Genomic DNA, 22,803 nt, shown 5'->3' with positions numbered 1-22,803 from the left:
TTTATCCACCCTCACAGCTGAGAGCAAGGCAGACGCGCTTTGCCGTGCTGTTGAATTGTGTACTGAGCATGCACCAACACGAAATATTGTCTTAACAGATTTAAGCATGCCTCAAAGCACATTGTTCTGACAGCGCCTGGGTCTCCGTCATCACTCTCGTAACTATCAATGATTCTGGTTAATTTTACAATCACAAGAGGTACAAGCCTCCATCTGGTTAGTCTACATATTATTGCAGAATTGGAATCACACTGATCAACAAAATATGTTGCCCACTAACGCTCTGTTAAGGTGGACTGGGGAGTGGAGAACAGCCCTACTTTCAGCTACACTAAAGATCCACTGCCAATGCAAGGGAGCAGAGCACGAGGACTGGCATTCCCTGGGGACAGGAGCCTGGGACTCCAGGGCCGCCAGGGGAGACAGGGCAGCTGGATCGCGATTCAGGTGTGCCAGCCGGACAGCTTGGTAACCGAACACATCGGGTTCCGTCTCCCAAACGCCTGCAGCATGTATGGTCAAAGTCTTCCACACTCCTTCCCTGGAATGAAGCTGAAGGGAAGACATTTCCTGGTTTAATGAAGCTTGTGACTGAAGCTACGTTGTGAGCACAGGTGTCAGGCTTTCCAAACACTTTTTATTCCCTGCTTGCGCAAACACCAAGTACAACAGCACCCTCGCCCACAGCAGAGTAGTGGCGTAGCTGTTACTGCAAGCAAGCCACCACTGTCCCCGTCACCAGGAAGCCCTGCCTCGCACGTCTGATGGAGAGCAGCTGTGGTGTCACTGCGAGGATCCTCACGCCACAAGTCCCAAGGCTACATCTGTGCCAGGAGCCAAAAGCAGACACCCACAGGACTGTCAGCATGGATGCAGATAACCCAAAAAGGCTGCTATTTGTGTTGTTACAGACAAAATACCCTTCCTCTACGCAAAACCCAGTTAAAAGTGCCACTTGGCTGACATTGCTGCATCTGTGCTAGGGTTCCCTTCCACCAGCCTTATACCAATTAGGGGGTGACATCGCCGTAACACAGATAATTCTGCTGGCAGAGCCTGCAACCCAGAGTGCATCTAGGTCTCCTGCGAAAGGGATGTTTCTTGCTTATGTTCCAGTTGTAGGTTACTTTTGGGTATTGTCATGGACTAGGACACCCCGCCATCCCCTTCTGTCTTCCAGTACCGGGGCCAGTGTTGATTTCTCCGAAGTCTGGTTGAATTTTATTCTTATCTTCTAAATTTGTCCTTCATGTGAACTCCTAAGCAGCATGTTTACATGCAGAACTAAATCTCTGCAGATCTGTACCTACAGCACATTCTCAAACAAATTAGCAAAAACCCCAAATACTGTGCTTGTAAGCAACGTACTCTGTAAGCAGAACAACTGCAAAATTAAAGAGCCGTTTCTAATTTTGGACTTCAGAAAACGCTTCTCCATTAGGACACTGAGTAAACAATTTAGATGCTCTTTAACTTCAGCTTATTCTGTAAAGCTAAATTTGCAGCTGAGGCTCTACACAATACAGTATATGTAATATATGGACCATACAATGCAACTTCCTTATGCATACAGGTAGGAAGCTAAACACCTCAACCCTCGTACTGTTTCAATCTGTTTCTTTGTATTTACCTACCACACAAACAGAATCAGGCCATGAGCAAAGGGCAAGCATCCTTTCTTTTCTCTGCTTTTGCTAAAGAACTCCCCATAGCTCTACTCGCCTCTACTCAACATCAGCCACAGCACAGAATCTCCTAACCACGTTTTATTTCATTCACCTAATGTTATTCTAAATACGTACAAGAAGCCTGTTAACAATCCCGCTGAAGTCACTGATGATATAACTATTAACCTTAAAGGAAGGAGAACTGGTCCAAAGAATATAAATAGATAACAAGCAGTAAATTCGGAGCCTCTCCCAGCTCTGGGCAGCTGGGGTTTTTAAAAACCCAGTCGCTCCATGGCATAAGCAAGGAAAAAGAGGTTACAGAACTCAGCAACAGGAATTAATAAAAACGACCAAAGGTCATCTGTAGTCTATCAATCACTATATCGTTTACAGTTCATATTACAGCAGAAAGGTATGAATGTTGTCAGTGTTGAACACTGGCTACTCTGAGATCTATCATGAATAATTGATAGAGGTTATCCATTTGAGTCCCAGCCTATTATTCAAAACTCTAAACCTGCCATTCACCAACAGCAAAGAGCACTCCAGATGAAGGATGGAGGGGCACTATAGGGAACTATTTTCAATGATGCACGCAGTGATGACAGAATGCAGATTATCTGAAAACAAAAGCTGAATTTTTCTGAGACCCAAGGCGCTATCTTTTGTGAAACCGCAAAACAGCATTTCACGTCTCCTATTTTGCACAATTTACTGCCCGAATAAAATACACCACCTAAATCTGAACTTGAGGTTTCAATCTTAAATCTCTTAAAAGCTTAGTTGTTTGAGCTGAAGACTGAGAAGTGCGTTTGCCTCACATTCCTTTACATACTCTGCATTGAGCATCTAGTATGCGTCTTCCTGATAAGGCGACTTTGACCTACAATCAAAGAATAAAGAGCCTCACCGTTATGGACCAAGGTTTGGATGTTACTTCTAAAATAAATAAATAATAAACCAGGAAGAGCTATATTTACAAACTACACTGGACACCTGAGGAACTAAGACTTGCAACACGACCTACACTGCATCAATCCTGACACAGCCGTTACCCAAGTAGCCTACTCCACCGATGGCATTAATTCCAATGGTAGCAAATGCCAGCACACCTTTGAAACATGGAGCAAGGTTAATACACCAAATAAGAACCTGTTAACTACTAACAGTCCTACTAACTACTGCCCTGTAAGACCAGGAAATTTATCTACAGTTCACCATGACTGACCTGAAGAATCACCATCTCGGACTCCGCAAGTCCGCACTGCAGGGTGCAAAACAGATCATAATTTCGTATTAGATTTAAGAAGGTCAAGCTCACTGAGACTCCTTTGTATGGTTTATAATGTCAGAATAATCCCTTACTACAATGACAGCCTGAGACATTGAATGGGATTGTCTAAGAACAGCAGCCCCACTGTTTACTCTCCACAGCAGCAGCTCATCAGCGGCATTCGAACAAGCCACAATACAGCATGTCCTTTAACGAGCAACACCTGAAACACCTTCCTTATCTTCACACATCCCAGGACACAACAGAGATGTAACATTTTTTTTTCATTAAATACGAGAGGTAGGCAGTCAAAAGAAAGATTTCTCTGCCAATTTAGGGACATCAGAGACTGTTTTTAATTCCCTTTGCTGAAACACAAGGCTCTGTCTAGACACCAGCCTTAAGGCACTCTCTTTGCATATAAGGCAGGCCGGGGTGTACTAGAAGTGTAAGGATTGTCAAAAAACCTGTTTGGGCTTTGGCAAATTAGTACTATATATTCTGTAGAGAGCACAATTGTTAGGCTTGTGTCTGACAGAAGCAAAAAATGCTACAGTCTTTTTGACAAACTCAAACTTTCCTTGCCAAAAGCCATCCTCTCTGTAGCTCAGCCTGTCAGGAAACTGGCCTGGAGAAGGCTTTGTTCAAATCTCCACTTTTACCTACCAGGAGATAAGTTTTGTTTATTTTGACTGAGTTTTGGAGCCTGCATACTTTGGTCTCGTAGAGTCCAAGATCAGTAATACAGGTTTTGTATTCGACTTCTTAAAACTTCCCACTCATCATTTCCACCAACCCCCGTGGTGCCACTTTTTGACCAGAAACTAATTAACATCCTGCCTGAAACAAAACGGCAGCACCCCTTGTCTCGCACTTCATGTAAATAGCAAAACCCAGTCCCACTCCCATCTTCACTTCAAAAGTATTTTTCTCACACCAAGCTCTCGTGCAACGGCTTGCATGTAGCGGTCGGGCTGTAGACACACATGTACAGTTGGTGGTTGCTTTTGATGGGGTGGATTCTCAGCTATTCCACTCCTGAGAGTTACAGATACAGACTTCAAGCAAGTGGATGAACCCAGTTTGAAACATCATTTTGGCAAAAGGATAACTGAAGAGACTGAACAGCTTTTACTAAGAAATTTACAGCTGAATTGGCTGAGCCCCTGGTATGGTGGCAGAGTGGGGAGAAGGAAAGACAGAGAGGGAAAAAGGTTATTTGTACACAAATAATTTATCACTAACTTAACTCTGTTGCTTCCACGTAATCCCTCAGCTAGTTACAAAGTCAAAAGGCCCATACAATATTTGTCGTGGATAGGCAAATACAAACAGCAACATTTAGTAAATCAATTATGAAGATTAGCTTTGCCTTACAACATCTGAGCAAAATACAAGATCTAAAGCTCAAATGAACTTCATAACGTAGGAAAAAAACTAATTGCACTTTAAAGAAAGCCTAGTAAAATTACTGCACAATCAGAAGGCAGTCATTTATTAATATGTGATGATCGTATATTTCTGTTCTTTTTAGTTTGGCTTAGGTCTGAAATATGAGCCTTATATGGAAAGAAGCTTTGATGACAGTCATTTATTTGGGAAAGCTTTTCCAGCCTTTTTGTTTTGCACAACTGATGTGAATGTTTAAAGCATTTAAAGAATTTCGTATCATTCTAGGTATTAATAAAGAGATGTTGTCTTTTCCATGCTTTATATTTTTATTAAGCTTTTAGTGAAAATGCAGCTGCTGACTTATAAGTGATTCAAAAATAATATATATAGAAGCAGGCAGCCATTTTCACAATCTGGCAAGTAACACATTTCCATAAATAACAAAGAATACAGGGTCATGGCATCAGCTGTTCAGAAATTTTAAGAAGTCACAACGCCTCTAATTTTGCAGTAACTATTTGCCGGATTGTTTTTATTTCTGGCTTGAAACTGAACTTAGAAATGCTTTCCCTGAACTTCAAACATTATGCTCCCAACAGACTGGCTGTCTCTCTGCTGTTTTCTCACTCGACTTCCACCTATCTGTGTCCACGCTGTCCCACAAGCTGGGTTTGCAAAGCTTTGTGAACATCTGGATCTGCTTCTCATGCACTTGTATGCACACATTGCACACACGCCTTCGGTTATTTGTTCACATACATGGTCAGCTGCCCTGCTACCTGGCTCTGAAGGCAATTAACATTAATTGCATTGTACAGCAGCTTTAGATAATTAGACACAGCTTTATGTTTGAAAATAGTAACACACAGTGGGAAATCCTGCTGGATGATTTTGGTCAGAAACACTTTCGTAGTTCTCAGATATACCATTATCTAGTCCTCAACTCTCTGTTCTCATCCTTGACGAAAGTTTTCTTTTACTTTTCGCCTGGGGACTTTGCCAAGCATTCCACTTAAAAATGATTCTGTGACATTGGCACTCATCGTCTTTTCTAATAGAAAAAAATCATGCAGATAATTCTGTGAAAATGCAAGCTGCTTCCTTAAAAGAACCAAAGAAAATGAAAAAAATATAACAGTATTTTTAACCAACAGAGCTGATGGCCATGAAGGGGTTGTTAATTTTTTCTTTTAACTGGCATGTGAAATAATGCATTTCACATATTTCTTTCTCCACCCCCCCACCCCCACCCCCCCAAAAAGAAAGCTGAGGTTTTTCCAGAGAGAGACAGCAAGCTCCACTTCTGGGAAAAACAAACAAACAAACAAACCCAAACCCAACAGTAAAATTGTCTCAGATCTGCTCAATTAATCTTCTTCCACAAACAAAAGTTACAAGCCATGTCAGCTTAGAAACCGATTTTGACAATCTCATTACCTCACAATTCGGGTGACTAAAAAAAATTCCATGTTACATTTGTCCCTAAAAATTATGAGACTTTTCTTGTTATTTCTCATCAGAAAATATAAACAAGTCCAGCCTCAGACATCTTGAAAGAATGGTTTGTTTTGTTGTATTGGAGGGGGTGTTCAAAAATAAAGGGGGAAAGGATTATACTGGCGATTGTGAAAGCATGAAAAGTTAATGGGCACAAAGGCATGCATAGAAATACATACTGCAAAATAAAAACAAACATGTTTATCCAATCTGACTGTATATCCGGCATCCCAAAACCAGAGTACATTATTAGTTTTAAGAATGTAATCAAGTGATTTCTTCATTGGTTTCAGGAAACAGAAGACTATGAGAAGAGCTCCGATAACACACGTTAACCCCAGAAATTAGAGCAGAGAATATCCCTTTAATTTTTATTCATGTGTTAAGATTTTTTTTTTTCTTCCTTTTTTCTAACTGCCGCTAACTGTATTTCTGGTCTTCTGCTTCAAGTGAACACCAAGTTACTAGGGGATTTCCTAAGTGGGATTACCCATGTTTCTTCAGTTCCTGCTAGCTGCTTACAGTTGCACCTGTGACAATTTAACTGAGCTGGCTGTCAACAACCAGCAACCAAACGTGAAGAAATAGCAGAAAGATTTAAGCTCTCTCAGAAGCAAAGCGCTTGGATGAAATGTAACCTCAGGGTAGGGTTTCTTCTTTTGGCTGAAATTGGTGAGGGCTTCTAATTCCTAAAAAAGAACAGAAAATCTAAGCTGCCCTAACAATTTCCGCGTTTTTGTCGGAAGTCTTGTTTTTCCATTCAGCTTTTGTTGAAGTACAGTCGCAGTGCAGAATATAATTAACCCCTGAGTAGGGGAAGAACGGGAAAATGGTTTCCTTCTCTTCTCAGGAAAAGCCTTTTAGGGTGGGGGGTGGGGGTCAAAACAGAACCGTACTGCAGTTTAAAGTAAAGAGAGGAGTAATTAAGCTTTCATACAACATCTGTATAACATTTGCACATGCACTCACTTCCAGGGAAGAGACAGACATGAAAACTAATGGAGAACATCCCGACTCTCCAAATGCAGGAAGAATGCTGTAGCCTTCCCAGCTGTGCTCTTGGGACTGTAAAACAAGAAATTGGCAAAGAAGCCTATTTTCTCCCGTATTGCTTTTACTGTTGTTTTTGGCCAGGTAGTGTTACAAAGTTCTTAAACTGCTCCATGTACTACGAGATACTTACGTACACCAAGACTACTGGAAAACAACAGCTACAGAATAAGCCTCATCATCTTCTGGATGTTATGCACAGTAATTGGTTCCAGGGTCAACACTGCGATGCCGCAACAAAGGGCTACAGCTTAAGGGTAAAAAATAAATAGCAGGAGTCCATGGAAGCTCTGTTACTATATAAATGCCCCCAAAACGAAAGAAAGGCAGAAATTAAAATATTCCATATAAGCAAAACTGATTAGGAATCCAACGTGCAATCTCAGCTCTCAACAAGCTGTTAATTTCATTAAAAGAAAGAAACATAGCAAGTACTTTCAAGTATCTGTAACGAGAAAACAACACATTAAGATTTTGAAGCCCAGTTGACAAACACAGTGCTTGCCAATGGTGTCAATTTACTTGTATGAAAATACAGGCAAAGAAAGGTGTCTGGAATTACGGTATTATTCATAAAATACCCATTACTAGGGTATAAGCATCTTTGTTCAAAACACCATGTATGATTGCTCCACTGAATCTAAACATCTGGGGCAAGTTATGTATCTGGCTTTAGTGCCTTTGAAATGACATGCTACGTTTAAGCCAAGAGGTCCAGCCACACCAGTTTTAACAGTCATGTTTTCAAAGTCCAGCACTTTATCATTTTGAATCTTCCCATTCAATGACACTTTTGATAAAAATATATTTATTCCCTTTCCCTGCACACCAGGAAAGTGAAACAGATGTAGAAGAACTGCAAATGTCTTCTTTCAAAGTGTTTTTCCAAACGTAACAATTATCTCCCAACACTCAAGCACTCAGATGAAAAGGTACAAAGGAATATAGTCAACTTTGTGATTTACCAGGTGAAACACTGAGACACACAACGTGTCAAAATGGAATCCCTCATGTGTACTCTTCGCTGTTATCACTTCTCCTTCCCTCTTCAGTTTCTGCTGTTCTCGGGACCTGAAAGAAACTTTTACCTGTTTTTCTTTCACCTGCTCTGCCGCCATGCACAGCTTCAAGCGCTGGGACTGCTGTTGCAGGGTTGTGGCAGAGGAACCATGTAACCTCCTGCCCCGATGCACTCCCACACCCGAACATGGACAGGATGAAGCTCAAACACGGCGCCTCCTTCCTCGGTGCTCCACTTTCTCTCCACGTGCACTCCGCGGTCACTCATTTCCTTCCTTTAAACAACACTGGCTTTCCGAGTGCCAACCGTGCCTGCACGGGCTGGCTCCCCGCAGCATGCCAACCTCCCTGGCACGTGCTGCGCCAGGCCTCGGCCGTCCTTGTGGCCCTTCTCCCGTTAGTAAGCTAACGCAGTGTCACCGCTTACGTAAACATAACACGCTTACCTTCAGCTTATTTCCTTATGCCATTGATTCAGCTTTTTTCCAAGGCTGCTCCTAAGGCTCCCACTTGCTACCATTCCTACATAAACCGCCTATGGTTTGCAGCTGACAAAAGCCTGAATCCAGACAGACCCCTTCAAAACAAACGCTTCTTACCACTTATCTTTGAGTCATAACCAGCTGGATCAGTCACAACAAGCTGGATCAAAGGGGAATGCCCCCAGCCAGGTCCCATCCACCACCCCCAGCTCTCGGCAGCGCCAGCCCCAGTGCCTGGCTCTCCCGCAGCACCGCTGACACACGTCAGGAAATGGCACTTTGTCTCACTCTAAATTCAGACCCTCACCAAAAGAAACTTAGACTGGTTATCTTACAACGTACACGCTGTGTGATACTTTCAATACCATGCATCAGACCAAGCGTATTCATGTCCGAGAGCAAATTCACAGCTAGGGCATTTATTGCAGAAGAGCACATTTCTGGCTCGCGCTTTTGCATGCCCTCCGTTCTCCACTATGACAGGGGTCTCTGGAGGTCTGTCAGCATCTGAGCTCTGCTTCGAAGCACCACTGAGCTTCCAGAAGCTGTTTACATCATTTGGATGCATCTCTAATAGTAACACATCAGTCCTTTCTCATTTACACATATACTTATCTGTACTTGTTACATACACTCACACACTTTCTGAATTCTTGCCTTGCCTTTCTCAAACATTTTTCAGCTTGACAGAGTTTTTAATTACATTACGTCTTTGGCCCATTCCAGCCTTCACCTCCCTAGGTATCGTGTTTCTTTCCTTTTGGCTTCTGAAGGCCTCAAAGAAAGTTGCGAAACTGGAATTTGAGTAAATACTGTATGAAGAGTACTCTCCATGATGCCTTGGTTGAGCGAACTCAGTATTTCAATTCACTGAATACATCCTAGTAATTATTTTTTTTTTAAATCTTGTTGTAATATAACTGACCAAGAAAGGTCAGTATAACAGAAAATTTCACCAGCACATAAAAATTTCATTATGCATTAATAACATCTCATTTTCATTATGAGCCTTAATAATAGGCACTTGCATGCTGATAACACCAGAGAGAAAAAACCCTAACAACTTCACTCGCAAAAAAAAGTGATTATGTTTGAATTATAACTAATACATCATGCCTGTGAGTATAAACTGACAGAAAAAAAACCACCACTCCGTATTTCCACACAAGTAACAGCATTGAGGCTTCCTTGTCAAACATATTTAGCACTACAGTAGCAAGCAAGTGATCCCCACTTACACACACCCATTTTGTTGTCCCCGAACAATACACATAAAGATTAATTTTTTCCTGTTACAACTTTATTTGCCATTCTGTGTTTGACTATTTTTGTTAAGGCTTCTCCAGGCTTCAACAGTACTTAAGGTTAAGATGTTTCTGGGAAATTGCTGTGCGTGTGGATACAGGCATGTGTAAGGACAAGAAACTTCTGCAAAGCATTATAAGGGGGTTTAAGATTAACGTGTTCCATGTGCTGTGTAAGCTGTACTTCCTGAATTCTCTGTTAAGGGAAGAGAAGGATCTATTTGCTTCGTTATCTTGTAAAAAAAGGCTTTACTACCTACTGAATAAACGCTAAATCCCAGACAACTGAACACACCTTTGGTTCACTGGTGCTGCACACCCAGTAAAACATGCAAAAGGCAAAGCTCACATGCAGCATCTGCTCCACTACCTTGGGGTACAGCGGGGATGGGAAGAAAAGTCCTTTACATCCCTTTATCATCCCGACTTACTGCACCATCGTGACACTGGCGTGCAACCTCTATTGTTAAAACACACTGAAAATGTTTCAGGGAAGGGAGGAGAAAGGAAAAAAAACGTGAGGTTCACATTTCCAAAAGAACTCATATATTTCCCTTGTGGTTGTGCTTCTCTCCCCCCCACCCCACCCCAAATATTTAGTTTTTGCTGACAGCAGCTTGCCTCAAATGCTATTTAAGCAGTAAGACATCACAAGACATATGCTATCCTGAGATAACACACACCTCTGAAGTGCTGTTAGGTGTAGCTGATGCCTTCAACTGCCTGATGAATTTGTTATCTCAAAGAAACACAAGGTTTGGGAGTGTCTCACATTACAAACTAACCCCAAATTTACGCTTAAAAAATAAAATAAATCAGTGATTTTGTATCCTTTCAGAAAAAAAAAAAAAAAGAAAAAAAGAAAAGAGAGATCTGACTCAAAGTAACTACCCTTAACTTACAGCTCCCAAAAAAGACTAGAATTGCAGCTGTTATATGACAAAAAAAAAAAAATCATTTTAATGGCTATTTATTTTGCTGTTACTTGAAGTAACATGGATAATGAAGTAATATCTGAGATTTGAGATTACCAATCTGGAAAACAAAGTTCTGAAAAGTAGGAGAGCAAATCTCCCTCCATGGGTCCTGTACGAGGAGGAGTATCTCATGCTCTAAATCCATGTTAAGTAAGCACTCATATCCAAGTTACAATAAGCAACAATTGAGAGAGTACTTTTGCCTTTCACACAGACACTTTCTCAATAGCGATTCTGCACTTTAAAAGGACAAAGTGTTGGATTTTTGCCCTTAGCATCACTAAAGCGTAACCGAATCCATTAACAGAGTATCCACAAAAGACAATTCTGAGACTTGCTCCTCCCCTATGTCTTATCCCGTGTAAAGTCTGTATGCTACAGTACATTTCAGGATACGCAATTTACACTGGCATCGATTACAGAAAAGAAAGATTTCTCTTTTCCTCTCTAACCTCAAGGCATTAGGTGCCAAGTGGTTCAACAAAGCAGTTAACAATGATTCCAACCTGACTGCTCATATGCTTAAAATCAAGCCAGCAGTTATGAGTTTTGCTGGATCAGGGCCAAAGCGCTCAGTAATTTGCCAGTTCAAACCCATGCTGTCTATAAACAAGGAAAACAAATTCACCATGAAAGTAAGTTGCCTACACATTTACAAATCCATTCCAGGCACTGAAAATAATGTCTAGATAGTGGTCACAAAATATGGCACAGTAGCAGTCACACACCAAGTGCAACAAGTATCCAAAAGTCTCATTCCATGACTAGGGCATTGAAAATTATGATGAAAACCTCAAAGTTTTCCTCCACAGTTTCCGTAAAATTCACTATATGCTTTTCATCTCCCCAAAAATCCAGGTTTGCTGCTGATAAACCTTGTAGGCATCAAGAGAAAACTGAGAATAAAAAGAAGTTATTGATGCTCTCACAGTAAAGTGTTCCCTTGACTGCAGCTAACTTGCTCTTGACTTTCACCAGTCTGACTGGTACCACAGTCAGGCCCATTCAAGTTAAAGCAATCCAGTGCTTGAATGAGACTACCAGGTTAAAAAGTAATAAAGGGAAGTCAAGTGACCCAGTAAAACTTGTATTTGTAAAATGCACCTGCAGAAAACAAATTATCTACCACATTAGGCCAAACCGCCCATTACTTTTATACCTTGTGCAGCCCTGGGACTCAAACAGGTTTCAGTTCCCACAGAATTTAGCCCACCATATCCACTGAAAGCATCTACTGCCAAACTTAACCTGTTAACAGAGAAAACCCGACTCTCGGTTTAAGATGGATGAAGGCTAAACTGTGAACCATAAAGTTAAGAGCAGCTGCTGAAATATCTGGAAATCAGATTAAAAACACAATTGCACTTTTCAAACACAAAAACACATTGCAATTTTCATTGCCTGAATTTTGTTTTACTGGGGGGGGAGGGGGGAGTCCTTACTGATCAGAAACTGCTAGAAAATAAAAGCACTACACAATGCAATCTTATGACTATAAATGTCACAAAGCAGTATTTCACATGCTATAGCTTGATGCAATAGAAACATCCAGTGCTACGAAATACCAGATTTGCTAAACTGGCTTTTACAAGGCAGCAAGGACAGGGTAGGCGTCCAGAAGTGAGGATTTTGAGAAACTGACTTACCGTGCAGCTGGATTCCCAAGTGCATGTTCCTATATGCATTTGTTTATAATACTTGCTGAAGAAAAGCTAAAAGCCTACGACGAAAACTGGAAGCCCTGTGCAACTGACATGAAGAGGTATTTTTGAGTGCACAAACTGAAAGCAAGATGGCTAATAGCTTTCCACACCCTTGGAAATATTTTTTTTAAATGCTACTGTTTGGTGAACATGGGACGGTAATTGGCAATTTTGGAAGGACTAAACGTAGACATAAGCAATCCTTAGAAGCAGTTCTTGTGACAACATTTCCAAAAGCTGCAGAAGAAGTAAGAAGAACTAATCTTGCTTTGGGTATCCTACATAAGCTTCAGGGCAAGGTTTATCCTACTATCACCTACCTTTAAGAAACCACATTCATTTCCTTGCTTTCTAGCAGATAAAATAAAGGCTGCCTAAACCTCTCTCTCCTTTAGCATCTTGGTACAAATTTTCTTCCAAGCCGAGCTATGCTTTGGTCGCTCATATCACAGATCTACAGCTACAATAAACTGCCTAAACAATACTTCTGTCTAATAGTGTCTCTTGTAATTGTATATGGCAATCTGCAAAAAAGCAGCACTAACAAATAAAGCTAAATACAGTAGAAGTATCTATGACATGCCATATCAAAATACCCTGCACGAAACTCTTGGGTACTGAAATGTTTAAGACCCTCACTGAAACGTTTGCAAGGAATAAAAGCTGTGCAACAGCTGGATTAATAACTTCAAAATGCTGCAGAAATTCTCTCTGAGCAACAACAAAGGCAATCTCTGTCATGAGAAATCATTCATCTACTGAAGTATCTCAAGCTCAGCCAGCAAGCCTTAGTTCTGACTTGAGCTGACTGTGTGTTATCTGTTCCCTATCACCCTGCCCCATTGGGAGAGGAACTTGAATTACTGTTTGACACTCTTGCTGGCCACCCACATTACATGAGGCTGAGTAAAACAGGACCTAGTAACGCAGAGCATGGTAATCAGGAACATAGTGGAAATTACTCAAGATGCCTACAGGGCAATCGTTAAAACATTGCTTAGTTGGTATGATGTCAGGGTAATGTATAGCATTAAAGGGTACAGATTGCATTATCCCAAAGCATTGCTGCCCTGTTCCAGTCAAACACTTTTTGCATGAGCTTCTTGAAGCACAGCTCCCTACATCGGCCTAAATTAAAGGGCCAAGCAACTTCACATGTGTGAGGTACACATCCCAAGGAGGTTTTAACCACACCTCTAGATATTCTATGGCTCTTCTATCTTCCTCCCCCGTCAATGAAATCACTCGAAAAAAATCCCCTTCAGTAATTCTGGCTGCCAGAATTTTTGTTATCCATTTCCTTGGCATGATCAGCATAATTTCTATTTTGTTCTGTTCTCTCAGTTGTTCTTCCCATTCATATTAACCCACAGTTAAAAATAAATGAAAGCAAAAAGCTATTGCTGATGGCAGCACCACAGGAATATACTCACACGCAGGAGATATCCTCTGCGGTTCTGAGGAGCGTACAAGAGTCCAAAGGGGAGGGAAGACGTAATAAAGTGCTGCTGTGAAGATATACATAGGCCTGCAGTGGTCAAAAATGATGCTCCAACCTGCAATGTTTTGCAGGGAAACTTCAGATTGTGACAAAGCAACACACTGCATGTGGCTTTGCTAACACGCATCAGGACTGAACTATGTGCGTTACAGCAAGGTGGATATAAAACATAAATTTTTGAATGGTATTATTAGGTTCAAAATAGGTAATTGATCTAGTCCTGATCTACTGAATTTCCTTTAAGGAACAGTTATAACTTTGCGAAGTACCAAACAACGCCCGATGGATCTTACTTCTGCAAGCACAAGGTCCTTGCCTCTGCCCAACTTCCCCTATGATTTGAATCATCAACTTGCTGTATGTGAAAGTCCAGGCATTAATCCCACTGGCATTAACAACCAAAACAATTAATTGGGGTTGAAAAGTCAAGGGGGTTTTATATTCCAACAACCACGCCTCGGCAATGCCAGAATTAACCGGTGAAGTGTGTAATCACAGTGCAACATTTTTATCTTTGTGGTAAGGATCTAACAGAAGTCCGCAAGACACTGTTCTTCCTTGAAACTACCTCACTTCTTGGAAGCCTGGGGCAGTAGTTACCAATAGTCCAGCACTGAGGCATTCTCTGATTTGTTGTATGCTTATTCTGCAAAATATGCTAAATAACTTCAACATACTTAAGACTGTACATACAAAACAAGATCTTCATTTGGTGTAAAATGTCCCAACACCACTGTCATCAGTGGCATTATGCTGTGAGACTTACAGTAATTGAGAGTCTGGCGTGAGAAGTATCTGAAGTGTAAATATTTGATTAAGACATATAGTAAAAATGTTTAATTTTTAGTGGAGAGGAACACACAGAGAAACATTTTCTCACATAAGCAGAACAATGAAGTCCTGGTACTGGATACTGGCAGCTGTGTTTCACGTACACAGTTCGACAACAGAAAACATTTACCAGGACTTTCTCTCCTCTTTGGAGTTACTATACATTTTTATGTTTCTGTTTTCACTTCCTTAGCTATTTTTTTCTTACTGTTCCTCTCCTCCCACAAATTACAGCCTCGCCATTTTACCGGAAAATTAAAGCAACTCTGGACAATTTTTACTTTTGATTTATTTTAAATCGAAAGCCTATGAAATTAGGTACTTTTTGTTAAGGTTCCAGGTCTTGGATTTATCATAATTTATATCTGAGCAACGCAAAGTCCACATTCATAAATCTCTCCTACTCTTCTTCTTTCAGGAAACGTACTAATGAATGCCATTATATTTCTATTCAAGCATTCGAATTTACAGATAGGATTTTTTTAGAACATATATGGCCTGGAATAAATGGTACGTGTGACATCCCCCAGTTTGTATAACCTGTAAGCAATTCACAGGCAGCTGTCTCTTCTCCTTCAATTTACTAGTAAAGATACAAAATCAGTGGCTGGCCATGGATTTCTAAGAGTTTTTAAAATGCAACATAGAGCTCCAAAATCAGGCACTACCTCCTCGTAATTTCTGGGTTGTTTGGGGTTTTTTTTTGGTGTTTTTTTTGTTTGGTTGGTTTTTTTGATCAAGCTAAAATCAAGGAAGGCACTGAAAGTTCAGACTTTTTAGCAGATTGATAAAAACAAGTCGGTGGGTCCCTTGGCAAGTGTGGACAAGGCGAGCTCCTGCTGCTGTCTCCCATTTGTGTGACTGCTCCAGACCTTCTGGTTGTCACATGGAAATCCTCTTGGAGTCACCCACCTCCCAGTGCGGGGCATCACGTGCCCCAAGGGCTCCAGTGCAAGACACCCAGCACCCTGGCACTGCCTCGGAGGGTTTGAATCCCAACACCGTCCCACACCTCTTTTCAGCCTCCCCTCCTCTTCGAAACCTCATCGCGTGGCCCAGCTCCCTCCACCGAGGCCTCCTCACCCAGGACTGACCCTCCATCTCCTCTCTGCCTCCCTCCGTCCATCCCCCTTTCTCTGCTCCCTGCACCCTACTCCCTTCTCTTGTTCTCTTGTCTCTCCCCTTCATGGAGCTCAGCTTTGTCTGAGCAACTCCCACCATTCCTGAAAGAAGCCAAACGAGGCCGAGCACCACTATTTTGTATTCATTGCTTTTTTATATTCTGTGCTGTCCAGCAACTCGTGTCCGCCTCACCTCGTCAGGCTACGAGCTCCCTGGGCCCAAAGCTGTGTTCATACAGGGCCTAGTGCAACAGTCTTCGCTCGCAAATCAGCCCTTCCCTGCATTAGCCAGCGTAATAAAAACAGCATGTGTTGAGAAAGAGTGAATCAGTCCCTCCTTAAAGCATTTCAAAAATCCAGAGGAGTGTGACAGAAGGAAAAAAAGGAAGAGAAAGGGAGAGAAGGGGCAGCAGAGAAAGGAAACAAAATGGAGGAGATGGCTTTCTATGGTGCAACACCCTCTCCTTTCCCTGCCGCCCTTCCCTGACAAGGTCAGGCTAGAATAAGCAGCACTTCTCTCCTTTATTTCTACATAACAATTCTTTTTTTCTTTTTTTTTTCCTCCCCCCCATCCCTCGATTATTTTTAACATTAACTTCCTGCCTAACCTGGCGCTTACATGCAAAAAAGCGGCACCACCTTTATGGCACTCCCTGACCAACTGGAGTGTCACGGGCCCGTGCTCTTACTACGCCTGTGCCGAGCGCCAAGCGGTATTTAAATCGTTTTCATTTTTCTTCATCTTCCCACCTGCCAGCAGCAGTCACAGCCCCAAAAATTATATTCCCTTCTTCTTTTCAGGACTGAAATAGTTCGTAGTGGTTAATGTAACAAAGGGTAACACCCTCACTGAGAAACACACCATGACAATGAGGGGGCCCACGTTGAGCCTTAAAAATACTAACCACCGAATGCACACAGGATGGATTATTTCTTTGGAATACCTAAAACTACATTTCAGTTGAGAAGCTGAAAGATTTAAAAAAATTGAGTAGTCTCCCTTTCACTTTTATTAACATATGCGTAATTCCCCTCTATTCTCTCAGTCATAACTCTGGGGTGTTTTTTTTTCTTTTCAGTTAAAAATGAAAATCACCAAAAAAAAAAAAAGCCTCAGGTTGAGGAAGTTCTAAGCAGCAACTCGCAAGTGGTTCAAACAGCTTTGGACGCAGCTTGGTGGAAATCCAGGTACAGTTTGCTAGTGGCTTGAACGTCAAATAAAAACAGAGACTCATCTGGGGCAGGAAGACCTCGAAAATATTTAAAGGCTACTCCTAACAGAGCAAATGTGCTCTGAGCCACCTTTTCCCACATGGCTGTCACATGAAGCATACATACATCATGCATGTATATTTGTACGACAGGTAGCATGCGATACACCACCTATGTGACTCTAGAAAACTAATTCTTACCCTCCTTCCAACAGGATGGAAAGCATTTTGTAACCAGCTAGCTTACCCCCTGGCAGCTGATAAACTGGGTTTGCAAACACTAGCCCGGTGTCTGAGAAATCACGATGTTACTCTGTGTACACAGCAGAGACAAATTACCCACGTGTTAAGAGCAAGGAAGTGCTTACCCTGGAGGCTCTCAGTGCCATTTCACGTGCAAGGTGCAATTCTTACTCTTCTCCCAGTAAGCCCTATCGGTACATCCCCAGCCCAAGTCACCCTCAGCCCCAACATCTGTCAACCCTAAGTGGCTGCGGAGGGCACTGCCAGCTTCCCTGCTGCAAGACACTGTATGTCAACAGGACTACTCAGATTATTAAGAATTAAACACACAAAGAAGCACTTTCAGCTGAGTCGAGGCCGCAACATTCAATAGTTGGCAGTCTCAAGGCCCCTTTTCTGACCCAAGATATGAGAGTAATGTGTCAAAGGGGGTAAAAAAAGTAAAGATATGAAAGTTAAAAAAAAAAAAAAAAAAACACGAAAAAATACAGATATTATATAACCTTATGAGTAGCACAAGATTTTCCTGACCACAGCCTGAGTAAAAATAATACTGTAGAAGGCATGTCAGAAACAGGAACCGAGAGCCCTGCTCGCCTGGCCTCCACTGGGGAGGGATGCTGTCTGTGGGGCTGTAGCCCGGCTCTCAATGGAAAAGCTTCACTGGCAAGAATAACTACAAAAAGCCACAGTGGAGGACAGCTAACCACAGCACTTCTAGGACAAAACGTGCTTCAAGGCCACACACCAGAACACCTGATTTTAGCAGGAGCGTATGTGAGGGCGGAAAAAACAAGACACACCACCAAAACCCAACTTTCTGTTGAATCCAAAAAACCTTTGTCACTTATAAAAAACGTTCACTTCATTGACACAGTGATTTCATTTAAATAAACTCTATTAAGAAGCAAGGGTAACATTTCTCTTGGTCATAAGATTAAAATGTTTCTTATTAGCCAATTAACTGGTTGATCAGCTCTGCAGCTGTGACATTAGCAAATATAAAATGCAAAAACCACCCTCCCATTCCATCAACACAAACACATCCCTTTTCCAAGATGCACCTTTGTTTAGACCCATCAGTTTGCTGCTTCTTTACAGTTAAAGAAGATAAAGACCAATTTGGCACCCAAAGAAATGAGTTTCCAGGTGTTGGCTAGTGACATTGGTTAAGCCAGTCACCTTAATTCCCGGGAGAGAAACCACTGTGTGACTTTAACTCTCATCTTTCACTCCCGCAACAAGGGCTCAGAGCTTTAGTTGACGCAAGAGATGAGATGGCTCCTCTTGTTAAAAATAAAGTGCTTAATGCAGAGAGTGCATAAGAACAGTTTTCCTATTTGAAGATCATGTGCAAAAGTGTTTCGGTGTTTTCAGCCCGTCTCCAGAGAGATGATTTTCCATCACAGCAGCTTCCATAAGGGCACTGTACATTACACCAGTAAAACATGGCAGCCCCATATAACTCCAGACAAAGCTGCAGTTTTATCATCGCATCTTATGTGACCTGCACCAAGGTGTTTCAGGAGGCAGCTGTTGTATTTTCACACAAAGTATGTATGCTCCCATAAGGAACTTTGTTCAAGTGTACAAAATCCAACAGCAGATTCGAAAGCCAAATTTTGAGTCTTTTAAATGGGCAAGTAATCATAGCGAAAATAAATTTAAGTCAGCTTGTCACTAGGACTGTTTGGAGTTGTGGTTTATGGAAAGGGCAAGAAAGCATAAAAAAAAGTGGAGTTCTTGGTTTAATTTACATTTCTGTTCTAGCATGCACCCAATTTGTCCATCGGGGACTTGATCCAAGTTGCAGCAAAATCAAGTTTAGGACCGTTCTTGTAAATTTAAGGACAAACAGATGGGTTTAATTTCTTACAATTTCAATCCTTTCGAGCTCTCTTCCTTCTACGCTTTACTTTTTGAAAGTTATATTGCCAAGCAGTGTTGGCCCCAATTTTAGCTGTCCTAAAACCATGAGACTTTCACGAAAAAAGCTTAATGACAAAAAAAAAAAAAAATAAAATACTATATCCACCACTGCTTCAAAACTTTATGGAAAACATGTTACTGTTCATACACAATTCTGGAAAATGTTGCTTTGCTGCTGCAGGGTCTGTAGCCAAGAGAAAGCGCAACATTATATAAAATCCTGAAAAAACCCAGCTAATTGAATAAACCCACTCTTCCACAATGGTGCAGATTACTTCATCCGCAATGGTCTTGAAAATGAGTTTAACTCTACAGATAACTATGTTCTTCACAACAAAAGGAATTAAAAGAGAGGAAAACGTTATTGTTCGCCAAATAGAAAACAAACAAAACAGCAGCGCGAGGCTAGTAAGGAAAGAATGTCTAATCTCACGTTTCTAAGAGGGTATTATAAACTAAGAATGGTGAGCAACAAAAATAAAATATATTAAAAAAAAAGAAGATACAAAAGTGCTTAATGGTGTTCTTTTAAATATTTACGTTGCTGCTATTTGGAGAATAATTTGTTCCATTTAGTAGTGTTGGGCTCAAAGGACCGCTTTAATCCAGAGAGATTAATTATAGCCTTTGGAGCTATAAACACAATTTGGGAAGCGAAGCAGAGAAGAGGAGAGAGACGCCTCTCACTCACAAGTTTAGGCGCTTCGGGGCTACACCACACAGGCCCTCGCTACACCTGCACGCTACAGGCAGAACAGTGCACGGAACACCCATAAATCAGGGAAAACCAGCCCCCGAGATGCCCAGGGAAGACACTCCCCTACCCTACAGCATCAATATAGGCAACTCAGATACTTCTTGGGTGTCCTTCACTGAAATACAGGTTCACCTGCACCTTATGAAGACGTCCTTTGATCTCACTTTTATAACCTGTGTCAGAAACGGGGAGATGCCGCACCAAGACACTGCCTTTAAACCTCTTACGTGCTTTCAAACACCCCTCCCTGTGATCACCACTGTGTCCCACACGAGGGGACAGTGGAACCAGCAACAGCGAGCAGGAGAAGGCTGGGAGCCATCTTACCTAGCGAGGGGTCGGCTGCTCCCTCCTCTGAGCTCTCCTCGGCCCCCTCCTCCCCCAGGCCGGAGGTGGCTGAGTCCTCCGGGGCGGACGCCGAACCGGGGGTGCTGGGCCCGCTGACAGACCCCGAGTCCCCTTCCTCACTGCTGGAGCCATAGCGGTCGGGCTGGGCGGCCGTCCCACCCTCGCCGCAGCTCCTCCGCTCCTTGCGGTGCACCCGGGAGTGCAGCACCATTTGGTGGTAGGTGCGGAAGATCTTCCCGCACTCGAAGCACTCGGTGGACTTGTTCTGGGCGGCCCGCCGGCTCTGCCGCGAGGCAGGGCGGTAGTCCAGGTCCCCCTGGGCGAGTGGGCAGCTCTCCCCCGGCAGGGCGCCACTGGTTTTCTCTGGGCGCCCGCTGGTGCAGCTCTTCTTCTTGGGGTTGCTGGAAGAGCTGGGCAAGTCCTGGTCTCGCTTGCGCTTCTCCTGGTTGACGAGGATATACTCTCTCTTATCCTTGTCGTAAGTCACGTCCGCATCCGCCAGGGTCTCGTCCCATCCCACATACTTCACATACTCGGAGGGCTCTACTACTTTTCCTTTGGTGGCCAGCTGCCAAGCTTGGTAGCTACTGACAGGATCCAGCTCGGCTACTCTTTTCCCAGGCTGTCCTCTTGTAACTCTATCCAGCCCTACAGATGGCCTTAGATTGAGACACTGCAAGAAAAACTGTTTCGTTACTGAGGAGCTCAGGCTCCCGTCAGTTAAGCCCTCGGCTTTATCCCCGGCGCTGCCCCGCTGCGCCCGGTAGTGAACAGCATTATGCGCTTTCAGGCTCTCCATATTTGTAAACAGATTTCCACACTTGGTGCAAACTTCATACAGAGACAGGCCCGTGACAATTGTCTCCTCCTGTATCACATCATTGATAGTGGCTATGAGCTCCAAATCATTTTTTGGTTTGTTTTTGCTCCCGGTCTTGGGGCCATGCGACTTCATGTGGTTTTTAAGAAACCAGGGCTCTTTGAACCTCCTGCCACAGATGTGGCAGCCGTGATCAAATGACCCCCTGTGCTTTTTCATGTGAGCTTTCAGGAACCAGGTTTGACTAAAGGCCTGGCCACAGACTTCGCAGGGAAACTCACCCGCGCTCAACTCGCTCTTGCAGTTCTCAGTGTAGGCCTCCCCGTTTGGGACCTGAGCTGTTATATGGTCCTTCTCTACGTGGTTTAACAGCGTCTCCTCCCTCAGGGTCATGTAACTACACAATCTGCACTTGAATGGTTTGTGAACCTGGTGCAGGTGCTGCTCCAGGTCCTTCTTCCTTTCAAACTTGTTTTTGCAGAAGGTGCACTGGTAAGAGGTCAGCTTGCCATCCTCCTCGGCTGGCGCCGTCTCCATGACCTCCTTCTTGCTGCTTCTCAACAAGATCTTGCTGCTATCTACCTGAGCGGTACCGTTCAAGATCTTGTTGCAGGCAGAGGTGCTTTTAGTGGGGCTGGTGCATCCACCCAGGCCCTCTGAAACTCCCATCTCCCCCAGCTGCGCCTCTCCCATCTCCGCCTCGTGCCCCTGACTTAAAGTGCCTGTTCTGTGACTACGGATGTGGATCTTCAGGTTGCCCTTTTGGGAAGCTCTGTGATCACAGTAAGGGCATTTGTAGGGCTTCTCGCCCGTGTGCTTCCTCATGTGCTGCGACAAGGAGCTCTGAAAAGGGAAACTTTTACCGCAGATGCAGCAGCTGTGGCACATGGTCTTGTCAGCATCCATGTCACTCTTGCTTAGCCTGCCTGGGCTGGAGGATCTCCGTAACTCCATTTCTGCCTCTCTGCTACGATCCATCTGTATTACTGCAACATTGGGTGAGCGGGGCAGGAGGACAGAAGCATGTCCGGCAGCGAAGGAGGGCTGGACCGTGTTTTCAATCATACGGGTCTGCAGAGAGATGTTTTATTGCTTCATTCTCAGGGTAACGTTTCTCCTTTCAGCTGCTCGAGAGAGTCCGAAGCACCAATTTATTTCCGTGTGCTCTGTAAGCGGATGGCATAGATCACCTGAAACAAGAACAAAAAATCACACAGATGTACAGAAATTGTGTAAGCAGACTCTTAAACATATTTAAACCTATTCATATTTTTCATTCAACAGCTTCCATCACCCGCCCCGCATTCAGTAGCGTACCATACTACAATTTATTGCACCAAAAAGCAGCAGCTTCTCCTTTTGCGGATATTCTAGGCTTCAATGGCAAGCATTCAAAGCGTCGTTAATAAGCAAGTAAAATAATAACAAAAAAAAGAGCATTCATTTCCACACACAGACATCACAGTGTCTTTAAAAAAGTGCAAACTTTAAAAATATTTTTTATTTTAAAACCAAGCAGAAGTGGCTAAATATACACCTTAAATAAGGAAAACATTTCTTGAGGGAGTTACTACACTTTAAATCTGTGGCTTTACCATCATGTGTAATTTCATGTAAAACACTTACTTGCCAAAGATAAAAGGCTTTCCTAGAGACTTTAGCAAGTATCACATT

The 22,803-nt window shown here is 42.7% G+C and overlaps 1 protein-coding gene across 7 annotated transcripts in view; it reads right to left on the bottom strand.

The window, feature by feature from the left end:
- ZNF516 (zinc finger protein 516) overlaps nucleotides 1-22,803 on the bottom strand; it is a 104,611-nt gene that overhangs the window by 38,621 nt on the left and 43,187 nt on the right. For all 7 annotated transcript variants that reach the window (XR_010069987.1, XM_063326415.1, XM_063326414.1 and 4 more), the window contains one exon: nucleotides 20,289-22,319. Coding sequence is in view for 6 of the 7 variants with exons in the window: in XM_063326415.1 (XP_063182485.1) it covers nucleotides 20,289-22,194 (1,906 nt within the window). In the remaining variant the exon portion in view is untranslated. The remainder of the gene's footprint in view (nucleotides 1-20,288; nucleotides 22,320-22,803) is intronic.

Source organism: Chroicocephalus ridibundus, chromosome 2, assembly GCF_963924245.1.
Source record: "Chroicocephalus ridibundus chromosome 2, bChrRid1.1, whole genome shotgun sequence".
Lineage (NCBI taxonomy): Eukaryota > Metazoa > Chordata > Aves > Charadriiformes > Laridae > Chroicocephalus > Chroicocephalus ridibundus.
Note: the sequence above shows the minus strand (reverse complement) of the source record. Positions and strands in the feature narration are given on the sequence as shown.